General features: G+C 41.1%; 2 protein-coding genes across 3 annotated transcripts; one reads left to right on the top strand and one right to left on the bottom strand.

The window, feature by feature from the left end:
• Positions 1 to 286: 286 nt before the first annotated feature.
• LOC108437542 (tripartite motif-containing protein 16-like protein) lies at positions 287 to 6,951 on the top strand. 2 transcript variants are annotated; one of them, XM_017714696.2, is made up of 7 exons: positions 287 to 1,987; positions 2,382 to 2,477; positions 3,216 to 3,449; positions 3,574 to 3,733; positions 4,037 to 4,069; positions 4,309 to 4,368; positions 5,528 to 6,950. In XM_017714696.2, exons 1-7 carry the CDS (start codon positions 1,403 to 1,405, stop codon positions 6,055 to 6,057), a joined length of 1,698 nt encoding a protein of 565 aa, XP_017570185.1. In that variant the 5' UTR covers positions 287 to 1,402; the 3' UTR covers positions 6,058 to 6,950. The 2 variants fall into 2 exon arrangements, with proteins under 2 accessions (XP_017570185.1, XP_037393658.1); XM_037537761.1 differs by lacking the exon at positions 4,037 to 4,069 and having other exon boundaries at positions 5,528 to 6,951.
• Positions 6,952 to 9,199: 2,248 nt separating this feature from the next.
• LOC108437536 (hydroperoxide isomerase ALOXE3-like) lies at positions 9,200 to 17,538 on the bottom strand. Its single transcript, XM_037537824.1, has 12 exons — positions 17,459 to 17,538; positions 15,711 to 15,833; positions 15,534 to 15,628; positions 14,305 to 14,477; positions 13,381 to 13,521; positions 11,414 to 11,617; positions 11,130 to 11,216; positions 10,854 to 11,023; positions 10,082 to 10,200; positions 9,900 to 10,000; positions 9,643 to 9,813; positions 9,200 to 9,379 (listed from the first exon to the last, which is right to left on the bottom strand). Exons 1-12 carry the CDS (start codon positions 17,536 to 17,538, stop codon positions 9,200 to 9,202), a joined length of 1,644 nt encoding a protein of 547 aa, XP_037393721.1.
• Positions 17,539 to 18,123: the final 585 nt, after the last annotated feature.

Below are 18,123 nucleotides of genomic sequence, written 5' to 3'. Positions count from 1 at the left end.
TCCCTGTGGATATTCTGCCTGTGACAGATCTCCGTGTTCTGACCTTTTCGACTGTCTCCTCCTTCGGATGGTTTTGGTTTTGACCCAACTCTGTTTTGACTCTGAGCTAAGATCCCGTCTGGTTTATTAAAGGTTCCCTTGTTCTACTTTCCGCCTGACTTATACCTCGACTATACAGTGACATACTAAAAAAGCCTGATTTGCTTTTTTTAGCTAAGATTGGTCAGCCAGCTGGTTGGTTTTTCAGTTTGAATGGTTAGGGGTAGGAATCCTAGTAGATAATGATAATGCCATTTTCTTGAATGCATTTGAAACCAAACAGTGATGACATACGACTGACTGATTTTTGTGTGCACTAGTATTCCCTTAGTATTGGTGTCTGTCTTTCTTTGCATTTGGATTTTCATTCAGACTTGAATCTTTAGCAGTTTCATCAAATTGTAATGCACTTTTTATTCTGAAATGGTTATTTCATTAAAAGTAAAATGCTTACTTTTCATAAATGGAACACTTTTGGTGTGATGAGTAAATAATATATGGTACCTAAAAAAATAACCCTAATATGTAGTTCTTTATAGGAGATATTTGCAATTTAGAAACTGCTGTTTAGTTAATAATAAACTGTGTACTACCACCTAGAAAGTACAGTAGTTTTTTGGTAGTTGACACTTAAATGACTTAAGTGTTAATGCAGCACTCGTCATTTGTCCTTGCTTAATCCTTAAATAGTTACCCACTAACTATGAAGCAGTATCATGAAGTGTACAGTATGGACTATGTTAGCGAAGAAGGATGGCGGTTGGCCGTTTTTGCTTATTCACTGAAAACTGAGTGCCCCAAAGATGCTTACATACATTCCTGGATTGAAGAATGATGGACCAGTATGGGGGAAACCCCCTGTGGGATTTCGCCTTGGCTTTGGCCACTTGAGAGTAGAGCATGCCACTGGGACTTTTTGAGTTTGGGCGACATTGGACATTTATGGCATATTCATAACTTCTGAATGCTACTTTGGAGATCTGAGGCAAGCTGTTAACCATGACAGCTCTGAAACTGATCCAGACTCTTCATGTATTTCAGTTAATGATCATCTATTTTCTTATTTCCAAGACATTTTGTCAAGTAAAAGACTAAGAAAGGCGTCTAACAGAAATTGTGGTGAATTGCAGTACGAGTTCTTTTTGATCTGTTGCTGTAAACGTGTCTGCTGTTTTTCCCCAAATGTAACAGAGCAGTTCTGTCTCTTCCTCTGTTTTCCTCGGCCTCCTCCTCTTCCTCTCTCACCACTCCTCCTCCCTGTGACACTCCACCAAACATAGCACCAGGAGGCCACTCCTACTCAGTTCAGAGGAAGCGAAACTGATCTCAGAGAGCTGCTCTCTCTCAGACTGAGTGCAGGAAAATGGCCAGTATTTCAGTAGATCAGGACCAGTTCAGCTGTCCAGTCTGTCTGGATCTGCTGAAGGATCCAGTGACGACTCCCTGTGGACACAGTTACTGTATGGTGTGTATTAATGGACACTGGGATCAGGAGGATCAGAGGGGGATGTACAGCTGCCCCCAGTGCAGAGAGACCTTCACTCCGAGGCCTGTTCTACGCAGAAACAACATGCTGGCTGAAGTGGTGGAGAAACTGAAGAAGACAGAAATCAAAGCTGCGTCTCCTGCTCTCTGTTATGCTGGATCTGGAGATGTGGAGTGTGATTTCTGCACTGGGAGAAAATGCAAAGCCATCAAGTCGTGTTTGGTGTGTGTAGCGTCTCTTTGTGAAGCTCATCTTAAACCTCATCTGGAAATTCCAGCCTTGATCAAACACAAGCTGGTTACAGCCTCTTCAAACCTACAAAAGAAGATGTGCCCTCAGCATGATAAACTGATCGAGATCTACTGTCGTACTGACCACAGCTGCATCTGCTATTTGTGTACGATGTACGACCATGAAGGCCACAATACAGCTGCAGCTGCAGTAGAGAGAACCCAAAAACAGGTGAGACCTTGAGAACTTTTTTCAAGCTTCAGTAAAATTTGTTCATTCTAATTATGTTTCTTTTTGCTTATATTGGTTATAAAAACATGTGTTTGTGGTTAACATATCCATATCTAGTTGTAATAATTAACCAGTCAGACATAAGCAAATGTTTAGCCTACCAACACTTTATCTTCATTAATATTTAACTATAATGACCAGATGCCAGAAGTACTTGGATGTTGGACCTGCTGTACAAGGTTGACAGGACAGTGCAGTGTAAACAAAGGTGAAACACAGTGTATAGGAACAGGGTCAGGGTGGAACTGGAGTTCCATATCCGGCCAGAGGATCCATGACATGCATCAAGGTTAATAAAGAATAAACAGCTTAATATAATTTCTTTACCCCCCAGGCTCAGCTTAAGAAGATGCAGAGGAAAATCCGGCAGAAAATTCAGGAGAAACAGAAAAATATGAAGAAGCAGAAACAGGCCATGAACACTCTTAAGGTGAGTTGTGAGCTGGAGCAGGTAGAGCTGCCGGTTAGGCCTCCCTGGTGCTGCAAGCTGTTTAAAGAACAGTTCAAGTTCAGAAGGCTTTATTATACAAGTACACAGTGAAATAAAACAACATTCCTTCAGGAGCAACACAAGTGCAAAACAACCCAATATACAGAACCCAGGCAGTGCAGGCGGTACTGAGAATATGCAAACTGCGCAGAGCAGGATGTAACATACTGTGACACATTAACAGACGGCCTACGTTACCCCGGAAAAAGTCGATAAAATAGGCTGAGATCTTTATAGTTTCCTCTGAACTCCTGGTCCCACTTAAACTGGCGGAAAAGCTACCAAATTTGTGTTTTCCTGACATTTCTATTGATCTCATACTCAGCCCCCCTCTCCCTATCCTGCAGAGTCTCTCAGAGCATTTAAAAGCACAGAAGCCCACCGGCTCTTCACGTCAGAGTGGGTAAAGGACCCCATGGTGTTGCATAAAGAGGACAGAAACCTCTTTCATCATAGGAGGGAAATGACATCACCTAATTAGCACAGATGTGAACAGTGCTGGCCTTTAGAGAACTTTAGCTGATGTTAGCAGCTGAGAGATAAACCATCGTCCCCCTAACGAAGCTGCAGACCACCCGTATAACTTTACTCTCTGTTTCTGATTTAAGACGTTTGAACAGAGAATCATAAACGTTAAATATCAGACTGATTACTAATTATGTCTCTGTGTGGTAACAGAGCTCTGCAAGGGCAGCAGTGGAGGACAGTGAGAAGATCTTCACTGAGCTGATCCGCTCCATTGAGAAAAAGCTCTGTGAGGTAAAAGAGGTGATCAGAGCTCAGGAGGAGGCTGAACTGAGGGGAGCTGAAGAACATCTGGAGCAAATGGAGCAGGAGATTGCTGATCTAAAGAGGAGAGATACTGAGCTGGAGCAGCTTTCACACACAGAGGATCACGTCCAGTTCCTCCAGGTAACCATCACTAATCTACAGAAAGACTCAAACTCAGAAAGGTTCTAAAACTCTTCCTTTTTAATGTTCACTAAGGCAACAATAATATCTGTCTGATTTCTGCACTACACCTTTCTCTCTGTAGAGTTTCCAGTCTCTCTGTGTCTCTCTTGGATCTGAGGACTCACCCGGCATCACTGTCCATCAACATCTCTCATTTGATGGAGTGAGGAAATCTCTCTCTGATCTGAAAGAGAGACTAGAGGAATTCTGCAAGCAGGAATTCAGGAAAACTGCTCCACATGGTAAGAGGAGAAACAGTGAAGGAATTTTGCATTTCTGTTTAACAAAGATCTCCCAAGGATTTTATCATTGCTGATAAATGGATTTTTTTTTCCTTTCTCAAAACTTTTGTGATATATACAGTGTGTGTGTGTGTGTATATATATATATACCCCAATCAGGCATAACATTACAACCACCTTCTGGTTTCTACGCTCACTGTCCACTTTATCAGCTCCACTTACTGTATAGCTCCACTTTGTAGTTCTACAGTTACAGACTGTAGTCCATCTGTTTCTCTGATACTCTGTTATCCTGTTCTTCAGTGGTCAGGACCCCCATGGACCCTCACAGAGCAGGTACTATTTGGGTGGTGGATCATTCTCAGCACTGCAGGGACACTGACGTGGTGGTGGTGTTAGTGTGTGTTGTGCTGGTCTGAGTGGATCAGACACAGCAGTGCAGCTCTTTAGACCTTAGATATTTAAAATGATTATTTTATGATTTTATTTAAACCAAAAGCATTAATAAAGGTAGTAATATAAGAGATACAGACACACAGACGAAGTGAGAGACAGAGGTTTTTGTGTTTTTACAGATGCCCCAACTAAGATGTTGTTTCGCTCAGAACCAAAGACAAGAGAAGATTTTCTACAGTGTATGTATACAACACACACACACACACACACACACACAGTCAACATTTGTATATAAGGCTATACTTTATAGGTATACTTTACAGAAGCATAAAATATATAAAAAATATATATAAAAAGTCTCAGACTGTACAAAAGCATGTTTTGCACCCTCAGCTTGAATTCCTGCACCCTCAGTTGACCTTTGAGGAAAATTAGGTTAAAGCAGCCTCTTCAGCCCTTCTGTTTTTCCAAGAAATCTGCAGGGATATTTGTCTACATCTCCAAAGTTCAGTCTTTGGACTTGATGTCATTTTCTACCTCTCACGATCCAAGTCATAAACACAGTCAGTGATGCTGAGGTCTGGAGTCTGGGGTAGTCAGTCCATTGTTCAGCTTCTTTGAGGGCTCACTGAGGGCTACACATCCTTTCAGACCCATATTGCTGAGTCTTCTTCTCTTAGTGGAAGGATGGACAGAAACACTGTTTATCTGATAGGGACCGTTTTAGTGGTCTACCACATCTTGCAGGTGGTTGTTAGGTAATGAATGTTTACCGTTAATAACTACAGTTAACCCAAGAAGATTGAATTAGCTTTTTCTTGTGTGCTCCTGTGATAGTCCATGAAGGGCTGCAAACAGTCACCGTGCAGTGAAATTTAGTGCTCACCAGTCAATGACGGGTTTAGGCGAACAAATGAACCCAACCCATGCTATGAGACTCTACGCAAGTGTGGAATCACCACCATCCTGTGCAGTGTCTCGTTGACCGCTGGTCCATGGTTTCATGGGATCTGCGCCACACAAACCCTACAATTAGCCCAAAGCAATTGATATCGTGACTCATCGGGCTACGCCACATGTTGCCAGCTTTCTAGGGTCCGATTAGCAACCTCAGAAACCCAGGTGAGGCGCTGTGTCTGGTGTCGTGGTGTTAACAGAGTCACTCTAGTGGGTCTTCTGCTTTTACTTCACATGGAAATTAAAGAATGCTGAGGTAACGGCACGTCACTATCAACTTCGATACTGCTATCCCCTGACTTTCGGCATGTTGGTGTATAAATGTTCAGGAAGAGAAACAAAGACATACATGTTTTTTCCATAAATAATTACATACTGTGTCTAAACACCTAAAATGTTCACATTCTTTGTTTTTTATTTTATTTTATTTTATTTTTTAAGATTACCATCATCTGACTCTGAATCCCAACACAGCACATCGTATCCTTGTTCTGTCTGAGGAGAACAGAGTGGTCACAAGGAGTGGATGGACACAGCCGCTCTTCGATCATCCAGAGAGATTTAACCAATGGTTTCAGGTGTTGTCCAGAGAGAGTGTGAGTGGACGCTGTTACTGGGAGGTTGAGTGGAGCAGTGCGCAATTGGGCGTGACCATAGCAGTCTCATATAAAGGAATCAGCAGGAAAGGAAATGGTCGGGAATGCAGGTTTGGACTCAACAATCAATCCTGGTGTCTGGATTGTTCTGCCTTCTTCACTTTCTGGCACAACAATGTCGGGACTGAGATCTCAGCCTCATCCTCCTACAGAATAGGAGTGTATGTGGATCACAGTGCAGGAACTCTGTCCTTCTACAGCGTCTCTGACACAATGACCCTCCTACACAAAGTCCACACCACATTCACTCAGCCGCTCTATGCTGGATTCTGGGTTCGTGGTGATGGAACAACTCTACAATTGTGTGATCCATAATGAGTTATTGAATGCATGTTATATAGGGAGATTCACTCGAAAGAAGCCCTGAATATTCTGTAATAACTCTCGATAGGATGAAGCAATCTGGACAAAACAATGTCCAATGTGCTCCTCAGTATATGGAGTTTCAAACAAGCCGGGATGCTTCTAAATTAGAGTAATGAGCTACGTTCAGCCTCCGTCCTGGGTGCAGACCCCTGTACCCCTTCATTCAGTCACTCAACTTCTCATCAGGATGGTTGTGTCCAGGATTGAGCAGCACATCTTCATGGTGCGCACCTATTGGGTCACCAGTTCATTTAAGCAATATCAGAGTGAATTTAGGAAGAAATGTGGTGTTCGTGACATTCAGAAGATGGTACAGAAACTGGAAACTGGAAACTCCTATCTCATGGTGGAGGCCGTCCGAATAAACATCCAACGTGAAATCGCTGCTTTGCCACCCCTTTAAAAAAAGGTTGCTGCTTTAAAAAATGTGGACTTGTGTATGGAACATGTTTGTATGGAGCTCCGCTGGTGACATTCTGTATAATGCTTGGCCACACTTTGTTAACGCGTGGGAATGAGATCCTAATGCATGGCCACGACTTAGTAAGGCTGGAAAGGTCAAGATCGCGGCTTATTAAGGCATGGCCATGCATTAGCATCTCATTCCCACGCGTTAATAAAGTGTGACAAAATAGCCATTTTTTTTCCCAGTTTATCGCTGTTTTACATTAAAATTATATTTGAAAACTCAGGAGACACATGTTCATTGATAGCTTTGGATATATTTGCTTTGCGTACATCACAACACCTGGATTCTATCAGCACTACTGCAACAACATCTTTGTAAGGTGTGAATGACTTTGATTACATCTCAACGACTGGAAATCAGTAAAAAAGTGGAATTCCCCGTTCAGAAACAACTGGAGTTTCTAAAAACAGTTGTGATGAACTGTGAGGGTTATAATTAAATTTATTGTTGAAATATAACAGAACACATTAATATATATTGATCAGTAAACAATATCTAACATTTGTTTCCTTTACAGAACCATTTCATGGTATTATAGGTTATTGGTTAGTACTCAAAGAGTAAAAGAAACAAGCCATCACCCCTCAAAAGGCCTTTCTATATGATCAACTGCAGAAAGCCTGGAGCTAGTCTTTCCAAAAATACTGACACCCCTGATAACATGAGCAAAATAAGCTGTGAAAAAGTTCTTTATAGTTCAAACTTTTGGTCAGTCATTCAAAATATTAACCAAGATCTGACCTTTATTATAAGTACAATGATGGAAGGAAATTCATATGTTTCTTTAGCTTCCTTCATTTCTGTAAATCTACAGTGCATCTGGAAACATTTTGTAATGTTACAGCCTTATGCCCAAATGGATTAAATTCATTTTTCCCTGCACACAATACAAAATTCTACACACAATATCCCATAATGACAAAGTGAAAAAATTTTGTATTCACAGCCTTTGCCATGACACTCAAAATTGAGGTCAGGTGCATCCTATTTCCAATGATCATCTTTCAGTTGTTTTGACAACTTGATTGGAGCCCACCTGTGGTAAAGCCAGTTGATTGGACATGATTTGGAAAGGCACACACCTGTCTATACATGGTCCCATAGTTGACAGTACATGTTAGAGCACAAAGCAAGCCATGAAGTCCAAAGAATTGTCTGTAGACCTCAGACAGGATTGTATTGAGGCACAGATCTGGGGAAGGGTACAGAAAGATTTCTGCAGCATTAAAGGTCCCAATGAGCACAGTGGCCTCCATCATCCATAAATGGAAGAAGTTTGGAACCACCAGGACTCTTCCTAGAGCTAAGTGATTGGGGTAGAAGGGCCTTAGTCAGGGAGGTGACCAAGAACCCAAGGGTCACTCTGACAGAGCTTCAGCATTGCTCTGTGGAGAGAGGAGAACCTTCCAGAAGGAGAATAATTTCTACAGCACTCCACCAATCAGGCCTGTATGGTAGAGTGGCCAGATGGAAGCTACTCCTCAGTAAAAGGCACAAGCCCACTTGGAGTTTGCCAAAAGGTACCTGAAGGACTCTCAGACCATGAGAGACAAAATTCTCTGGTCTGATGAAACAAAGATTGTACAAAGATTGATGCCAAGCATCATGTCTGGAGGAAACCAGGCACTGCTCATCACCTGTACAATACCATCCCTACAGCGAAGCATGGTGGTGGCAGCATCATGCTGTGGGGTTGTTTTTCAGCAGCAAGAACTGGGGGACTGGTCAGGGTTGAGGGAAAGATGAATGCAGCAATATACAGAGACATCCTTGAAGAAAATCTGCTCCAGTGTGCTCTGGACCTCGGGCGTATGTTCATCTTCCAAGAGGACACGGACCCTAAGCACACAGCCAAGATGACAAAGAAGTGGCTTCAGGACATAAATGTTCTTGAGTAGCCCAGTCAGAGCCCAGACCTGAACCCGACTGAATGTCTCTGTAGACAATTTAGAAGTTCTCATGAGTTACAAACGTAAATGTTCAGACATTACTTCCAGATTCACTGGGGTATAAATATGAGGTGACACACAGATTCCCTGTCATTCATCACTATGAAAAAGACCAGAGAAAACAGCAGTGATGTATGATAAAAAGTTGTTGAGCTGCACAAATTGGCTACAAGAAAACAGCCTAAGAAAATGCACATTTCTACTATCAGGGCAACAATTAGGCTTAAAACTACTGGAGATGTTAAGAATCTGCTGGGAAGAGGACGTAGGTCTATGCTGACCCCACTCACCATGGATGGTTTGAGTGGCCAAAGAAGGGTTGTTTGTCTTCTAATGGCCCTGAAAAGCTTGTTCAGATACATAGTCTCATGGACTCCATCAACTACTGTTAAGCTGAAGGATCTGGAGAGGTTCTGTATGGAGAGCTGATCTCGGATCCCATTTCACGTGTTCTCCAGTCTCATTAAGCAGTATAGGAGAAAACTCAGAGCTGTTATCTTTGCAAAAGGAGGCGGCACAAAGGATTAGATGAAGCGGTGTCATTTTGTTAATGTTCATCGGGGTGCTGATATTTGTGGAGGGTCCTGTACATTAAGGAGTGGTTAGTGATGTGGTTAGTGCTAATAGAAACAAAACACATGACCAAGTCAGAGACTCTTTCAAGACCCTCACACTAAATGGCAACACTGTTTTCCACATTTCGTGGATTCAGGTAAGTGTACGGCAGATCAAGCTTCTTGTTCCTGGCATCAATTTTCTTTTCAAGATCCTGCAGATCATTTTTAAACTGGGCTATCAGTTTCAGCGGCACCTCCTCGCTGAACAGCTCCTCAGGGTAATGTCCAAGAGGATACTGAGAAAGTACAACAGAAAGGTTAATGGTTCATTTAGAGTAGATGAACTGTATTTGATTATCTCCAAATTCAGCCACAGGTCAGTGATGAAAAGCACCCAAGATAAAGATCTTATCATTTTACAAAGCCATTCTAAGGTGAAGACATAAAAAGGAAAGCTGCTTGTGGTCTGAACCTCTCACTTTTTCTGTTCCTTTATTGTACATTCATCATCATGTCCTTTGGTGCTATTTGTGCATTGCAGTGGAGTGTATAGACTCACCCGATCAGAGGAGCCCTGGCTCAGCATGTAGCCAACAGCCAGTGCGTGAACCGTGGTTCTGATGTCAGGTAAGGTCGCAAGAAGAGAGTCCTTTGTGGTGCTTCCTTTACGGCTGGGTGGTGGACATCGGAGAGAGCTTGGAAAGTTGGGCATCCATCCCCCGAAGTCAAACTGAGAGGGCAGAGGTGGTGTAAGGGTCAGGCAGTGTTGTTTACATTAGTATGTTAGATCTAAATTCAGGCAACATATTTCAAAACCTGGCCGTTGTTGACCGCGGCATGTTGGGCAGACACTGAGAAGATCATCATGGTCACGAACTTAGCCAGCTCTTTGACGGTGTAGAAAGACTCTGGAAATCCTAAAAGTGAGGTGAGTCGAAAGATGTTAAAGCAGGATTTGGAAACTAATAAACAAAGAAAGAAAAAGAACAAAAACATACCAGCCTCACTGTTGTCCAGTAAGGTGTTTTCTCTCATCTCGGTAAGCCATGCATGTAGCTCCTTGTCTTCCTGGATGTCTTGATCGCTGTAGTAATGTGACACAAATCCAAACACAAACCTAGAGAAGAAAGAAAGTTATTGCTAAAGCGATCTTGATATCACTTCATCATTTTTCCATTATCATATTGCTATCAAAGGGGCAGATTTACTAAGACCCGTTTACTGACCCTTTGCGCTGGTGGGGGCAGCCCTTTTTGAAAGGTTTCTTGCAAATGAACATACATGCAACTTCATAACTAACATATGAACAGTGCAATGTAACTGTTGGACATTTTGTTTATCACTCAACTTCCAATGGCTGAAGTCTCTTTGTGAAGGCATTAAATTAACACTTATGTAATATCTTACTACTGTATTTTGTATTTTGTCTCTTTCTTCCTAAGTAGCCACACTGACCCTTTTCGCTTAAGAGCAGTTTGGACCAGCTAGCATGCATTCTCCGAATGACAACAAAGCACGTTGTAAGTCGCTCTGGAGATTACAGATTAAAACTCATTAGCTTTAAATGACTTTTTTATTTTATGATTTTATGATTTTTTATTTAGTCTGCACAAGGATAAACCCGTTTGACCGTTTTATGCACACTAAAGGGCCCTAGCGTCTGTTTAGTAAATCATGACAGCTACATTTTGGCACCAAAATGTAAACTGCAGTAGTGGTGCAATAGTACAGTAGTAAATCTTCCTGCAAAGTATTTTCTTGCTCCCATACTTGTACATGATGTTCCAGAGCTCCAGACCATCATCTCTGTAGTAGTAATTGGGAATCTTCTCCAGTCCCCTCTCCTTGATATCATCCGGCAGACACAGGGAGCTGTACGTCAGCGAGGAGGCAGCTCTTTTCATGAGGATGGTCATAGACTCATTCCCAATGGCAGTGAACTATGTGGTGGTGATAAGCATCATTTTAAAAAGAAAACTTGCTGCTATTAACATTTCCCAACATCTACATTGTAGTGTAGAATATCAGCAAAGCGAAGATGTGCACCTTAGCGAAATACCCATCCACGGAGATCAGCCGATTCCTAGCCATGACGTTGATCTGGAGAGTGTAGCGTGTGTGGGGCAGCAGGAGCTGGAAGATAAAGAGCGAAAAAGCCTTTTACTGTCCATGCATGATGTGCACATTTCTAATGTACAGCTGTTTTTGACGAGTGGACCAGTTTGATAAATCCATGCTGTAGTTGTATCCCGGCTGAGCTGACAGTGAGATACTGGTTAAAAACAAGGATGCAGTGTTAGGCTGTGTAAGTGTTGGAGGAAAGAGGTCACCTTAAACAGCGGATGACAAGAAGGCAAGTTGCGCATCGTTGCCACAGTGAAGACCTCCCCTATCAGGTGAGTGCGCAGCAGATGGAAGTTCAGCTCATGTTCACAAAACTCTGCATTTCTCACAAAGATCTTCGCCAACAGCCAATCAGTCTCAGAGTCGGAGGGCAGAAAGATGGGATTTCCTCGTCCAGGCTGCTGGTTTAACTGAAAAAAACCCCACCACACCTTATAAATAGGCTACATTAATCAAAAGAAAATCTTTAGTTCTGAAGGAAGCCAGCCACCAGCACTGTACTTACTGTGTACTGTACTGTATTAAATGGAATACAAAACTTTTTACAATTGTATATTCACATCACAATACTGTAACGTGAATAAAAAATATTCTAAAAAAAATTCATCTCAAATATCACTGTGTACGTCTGCTATATGATATATTTAACTGAAATTGCTGATCCAAACAACCAATGATTTATAAAGGCAAATCAGGGGTGCCCAAACTTTTGCGTACCACTGTATATATATATATATATATATATATATATATATTCATTGCTATGTTTCCAGTTGAAGTATTACTAAAGGATCCACTGACAAACTGCAATATATACTCACCGGCCACTTATATCCTCTGATGCAAAACATTTTAATTCACCGGCCACTTTATTAGGTTCTGTTGCTTGTTAACACAAATAGCTAATCAGCCAATCACACGGCCGTAACTCACTGCATTTAGGCATGTAGAGGTGATCAAGACAACTTGCTGAAGTGCAGACCGAGCATCAGAACGGGGAAGAAAGGGGGTTTAAGGGACTTTGAACGTGGTGTGGTTGTTGGTGCCAGACGGGCTGGTCTGAGTATTTCAGAAACTGCTGATCTACTGGGATTTTCACACACAACCATCTCTAGGGTTTACAGAGAACGGTCCGAAAAAGAGGAAACATCCAGTGAGCGGTCAGTTGTGTGGACGAAAATGCCTTGTTGATGTGAGAGGTCAGAGGAGAATGGGCAGACTGGTTCCAGATGATAGAAAGACAACAGGAACTCAAATAACCAACCAACATCTCTGAGGAACGTTTCCAACACCTTGTTGAAAGTCTACCATGAAGAATTAAGGTAGTTCTGAAGGCAAAAGGGGGTCCAACTTTTTACTAGTAAGTGGCCAGTGAGTGTATAAAGTACATTCATGTTACATTCTTGTCCTGAAAGCTCCAAAAGTGTTTTTAAGCTAGAACTGTCCAGAGTTAAACTTAGAGTTGAAAAAATGATGTAATCCACCATTAGCTTGGCACTAACATTAACCCTGCAAATCCTTTAGACACAGAATCCCATAGTTGGCTGAAATTAGAAATAGAAACTAGCATGCTTTTACAAAGTTAGATAGAATTAACATCGCTGTAGTATAAATGTATTGCATTTAAAAGGGTCCACGGTTAAGCTAGCATTAAGCAGAGGTGTAAAATGAATGTAGGAATTACATTTACTCTTATTACTGTACTTAGTACAGTGTTCTCTGTAACAGAACTTTTTTGTACTTGAGTAAATATTCACTACAATTAATAGTACTTGTACTTCATTACGGATTTTCAGTACATTTAACACTCCTGGCATTTATTAGTGGAAACTGGAAGACAAATGTCCTTTTCCTGCTTCAGAAAATAACTTTTGGCAGATAGTTTTAAGGTAAAGCTGGTAATATTGTATGTTTTGATGCAGTGTTGTATTTGTTACAATTATTTTACAGTAGCAATACAATTAGAAGTTTTATACAGTACAATCTGCCTGTGCTGTAAATGTTTACCTAGAATTCAACATGGGATGCTGAATAAAACTCTGACTTTAACGCAGAACTTTGTGGTAGAAATTGCAGAAAGTCTTTTATATATAGCCGACAGCAGTGTAACCTATTCTAATCTATTCCAAAACTAGAGAAGGTGGGCTAACCTTGCCCCCTAATCAGATCTTACCTGGATGGCAATTGGCATCAGTTTGCCCTGAGAGCTGAAAAGCAAACATAGCGGAGCAGCCAGATACTGCTTTTTCTTGTTGATCTCATTTCCCTCAAGGTCTCTCAGTCTTTCGTAGTCACAGATGAAGATATTTCCCTTCTGAATAAATACAAAAAATCAGTTGATCAGTTGAGCACAAAAAAATGTAGCAGCATGCAGCAATCACAGGGGTCCAAGCATTCAGTCTTTATTAACACCTAATGTGATTAATAATTGATTAGTTTAAACTTCAATGTCTTCTAAAGTTCTGATGACACAAACTTGATATTATATTAAGTATTGATATTATTCAAGTTGTTCTTCGATTTAGTAAGGACAGGAGAACACCTTCTTACTGGAAGGGAGATTTGTTTCATGGAGAGCCACAAGTGGCCCATAGCAATGACGCATTTTTGAGACAATTTATTGGTATGGAGCAATAACAAACCAAGCACCAACTTAGGAAATAAGGAACTTCCATCTTTCAGTTATTGTGATTATTAAGTAATATAACTGAAAATAAGTTCAGAATACACCCTCGTGTTATTTAAAAAAAATTCAAATTAGCTATAGTCAGACAATTAATATTTGTAGCACTTTATGTCAGAATAAGCCACCAATTTGTTCAATTTTGCAGCCAAACTGTGTTAGGTAACTAGATAATAACTCAAAGATTAGTAAAAAACATAAATTTTTAAACTTTAATTACACAACAACTTTTTTAGAACCCTTGTATTTGCACAATTGTCAGATTTGGCAGAATGCATGACTCTGACCAGTATGTTTTCCACACGATCAAATAAGAAAGAAATATGACTGCTTCTGTGTTTTAAGTACACCATTTGCAATAATAAGAGAATTATATTTAAGTGCATGAAGAAGTCAAAAGGAGTGTCTTTTTACCGCCATTTCTGATTCCAACGTGCTCGTGTCTGGTAAAAAACCCCTGACCATTTCATTGGTGACCGGGAATTTCTCAGGCAGCTTTGAGCAGCGCTTGATGATCATGGGATTCAGACCATTTAGAAACTGGTATCCAAAGAATTCATCCTTCCTCCAGTTTTTCTGTACATATTCTGCAAAAAAAATTTTTTAAAGAGATTTGATATAACTATGGCAGTTTTCACATATGAACTTTGGAAAATGTTGGGAAAATCAGGTCAAGACATTAGCTGGTATTGCCACACACATGTAAGATACGGCTGGAGATTTTCAGTGTCAGACACATTCTCACTACAGGGTGGTCCTGGGTGGTTTAGGTGAAGGGCGTATATACACAGTGAAAATTTCTTGTGTTTTGTTTACAGCACTTCAAATATGGCGAACAAGGCTACCAACTCATCTGTGATTATTTTTACATCACTATTAATACTGTATGTATTTGAACATTTCCACAATATCAATAAAAGTGTGGAAAGAAATATACAGGTGAGCAGAAAAGACCACAAAACAGCTGCACTCAGATCCTACACACCCACTGTGTATTCATTGGAAAACTACCTGCTCTATTCAAACGTGGGTTCACTCGGACATTACCTGGACTTTGCATTGGGGGCTGACTAGAAGAAGTCCAGGTCATGTCCAATAAACTAATTCAGAAATTTGCATTCGCACATACAGTTCCTCCAGGTAATTTCTAGAAAGGTTCTGGGTTACTGCACATGTCTGAAAGAGGAATATGAAGTTTTGGCGACCTCTCTGGTGGAAAAATGTAATTGCATGCAACGCACAGTGGTTGTGGGTTGTGCTTTGGACCCTTTCCCAAAGCGTATAAATCTGATGATTGTGAATGTATAGAAAGAGAATTCAAAGAAAGCTCAGTGAAAACTTGGTAAAGGACGCATCTTCTGTGGATATGAGTTAATTATCTAGCATTGTCATCATAACTTCACCAGTAAAAAGTTGATTTGGTATTTGAGACCTAAACATTGAGCCTTTTTGCACCTCTGCATGTGACATGCATGTAATATGTAAAAATGTATGACATGGTGTCCCGATGCCTCTGACTGAAATGATTATGTCATGCTTTACTGGGCAACTAATGCTCCTTCTCCTTCAAGCACTAATGCTACTTCTTTCAGTTTTAACAAACAAAATGCTTTGATGTGGATTCACTGATGCAAGTAAATTACCCAAAGTCTTTGTCTTGTTGGAGAGAATCCCATTGAGCTCTTCAATGCTGCTCCATGTGTCATCTGAAGGGAATTCCAGCTTCAGCTTCATGAAACTGTGAAAAATATATATTGATGCATGAAAGGAGAACCATCATGCAAATGTGACAGTGGATTACTCAAACACAGAGAACTTACGCTGCACCCTTGGTGAACAGCAATTCTTTTTCTTTGGTGAAAGAGAATCTGACCTCAGGTGGCAACTCATTTGGGCTTTCAGCGAGGACAACATGAGGCAGTCCCGGAGAAAATATACTCCACCTGTAAAATGTAAATACATAACACATAAACGAGTCAGATGCTTGACAATACATTGTGTTGTTACATGTTTTAACCAACTTGAGGAACAAGCATCATAGATCTATAATGCAAGACAGTGTATCAGTACTTTCTGGAAATAAAATGCCACCATGTCACCATGTTACATGTACGGATATGTGTTTTAATAGTTTGTTGGGACTTTGTCCACTTTGCCATTAAAGTGTTGGAGGCTTTCATGTTGGTTGCATGTGCAAAGTATGGCTGTCCAGTACTCAATATCCATCCAGGCAATGGTCAAAGCACAAACAGGCAACATAGACATATCCATAGTCAGAAACCAGACAGAAAAAGCAGGAATCAAAACATAGAAACAACTGAAAGAAAACATGGCTTGATACTCGGGTTAGAAACCCAGAGGAGGAGAGATCTTTGGAAGTGCAGGCCCGGACCATCAGGAGGCACAACTGCAACTGGCAGGAGGTCCAGAGGGAAGGGCAATCTATCAACCAGGTCAACAGAGGGAACAGGGTCAGAACCAGGAATGCGGTCCAACTGAGTAGGGCCTTGGAAGCCAGCTGAAGAGTCGTCCACTGGCCTGGCACAAAAGGAGCAGCTCTGGGAACCAGCACAGAAGGAGTTTTCTGAAAAAGCCTGCACTGAGATTCGACACAGGGGCAGCAGTGCTAAAAGTTGGCACTGGAGAAGTTCTGGGAGGCTGCACAGGAACAGGACAGGGAGCGGCTCAGAAACTATGACCAGAACATGATGTGGAACCAGCACAGGAGTTGCATAGGGGACACTAGAGGAGGAGCAGCAGCTCAGGAAGCCAGCACCGGATCAGGACAGGGAGCTATATAGCCATATAGAGCCAACCATATGCGCACAGCTAAAGTGTAAATACGTAATCAAAATAATGAAGTTAGTTAGCGAGACAGCTAATGTTAGCTACCGTTGCTAAGGTAAAAAGGTCAAAAAAAGCTTAAAGTGGAGAATATTGTGTTAGCGCTTTGTGTTGTTTATCAGAGCATTTCAGTTTCAGTTTCAGTTACCCAAACGCTTTAGCTGAGCACACCAATGTAATTCCTCCTAATCAACAGAGACACATTCAGCTCTGTCTCCTCATTATTTACCACCATCACTGTAATATGTTATCTAACAGGTTTTCAGCAACATTAACACACAAAGGTAATAAGAGGGAATGGTGGAGTTTGTGTCTGCAACGTCTGGAGTTTTAAAACGCTGTTAGAAAAAACTCACAAAGTCAAAGCTCCATTTTCAGTGTAGATAAATGAAGCATCATTATACTAGTTATAGTGAACTGTGCTGTCTGTCCCTTCACAAAACTATAAAAGCAGATAGAATTTAAGACAGCTGTGGAGTTTATCTTAAAGTTAGGATTTAGGCACTTTTGCCTAGTTAGGATGTTCCTGTAATACTGTTCCTGTTTTCTCATCTGGAGTTATTTGGATAAGAATAAGAACTTAAGGGCTGCTGTTCTGCAATAGCTTCTGTCCTAAATTCAGTCCTAACTGAAGTCACGCTGTCTAAACAGATACGATTTCAGACTTAAGAAGTTTCTGTAATATGGTATATAACATGAATGTGTCAATATGAAGTTCACTTACTTGAAGTCTTGGCACCGTCTCTTCAGATTCTCAAGTCTGTGTGCCAGAAGTTCAGGAGCTTTGTCCTGGGTTTTAAGCATGGCTACATGGGAAATGTAAATTGTATTTAATTAATAGTATGAAAAATGTTCCTGTCATGTTAATATGCATGTTTCTGATGTTCAATAATGAGTAAATATATAAATGAATATATGCACTGTAATTCAGCATTTTTACACACCTACAGAATCCCTGAGAATCAGCTTCTTCTCACAGCTCATCCAGCTATGACAAGGGAAAAGCATACAGGCTCCTTGAGGTGTCGTTACAGTGATTTTGGAGCAGAACCAGTCGTCATCAATGAATGTCATAAAGGATGGTGACTTAGCTTCCAGTTCAACCAGTAAGAGTTTGCCTATATTCACTTTGCATTCCACTGTGAAATTTTGCACCTGTTGAAATATAAAGGTTTACACACGTTAGTTAAGTATATTAATAATTTAGATAATTGTGAACCTCGGATGAGCCTCAAGTCCACACACAGGGAGGCAGCATGGACTTGAGGCGCTGCCACTGTCCTCACGCCGCCTCCCGTGGCTCTCATTGGGGTTCTGGACTCAATAATATATACATAACCACTGCATTCCCCATGAACACATCCTTCATCTACTAGCTATCAGGCCATT

The sequence above is a fragment of the Pygocentrus nattereri genome, chromosome 4, assembly GCF_015220715.1.
Source record: "Pygocentrus nattereri isolate fPygNat1 chromosome 4, fPygNat1.pri, whole genome shotgun sequence".
NCBI lineage: Eukaryota > Metazoa > Chordata > Actinopteri > Characiformes > Serrasalmidae > Pygocentrus > Pygocentrus nattereri.
This window is presented reverse-complemented; position numbering and strand designations above follow the sequence as displayed.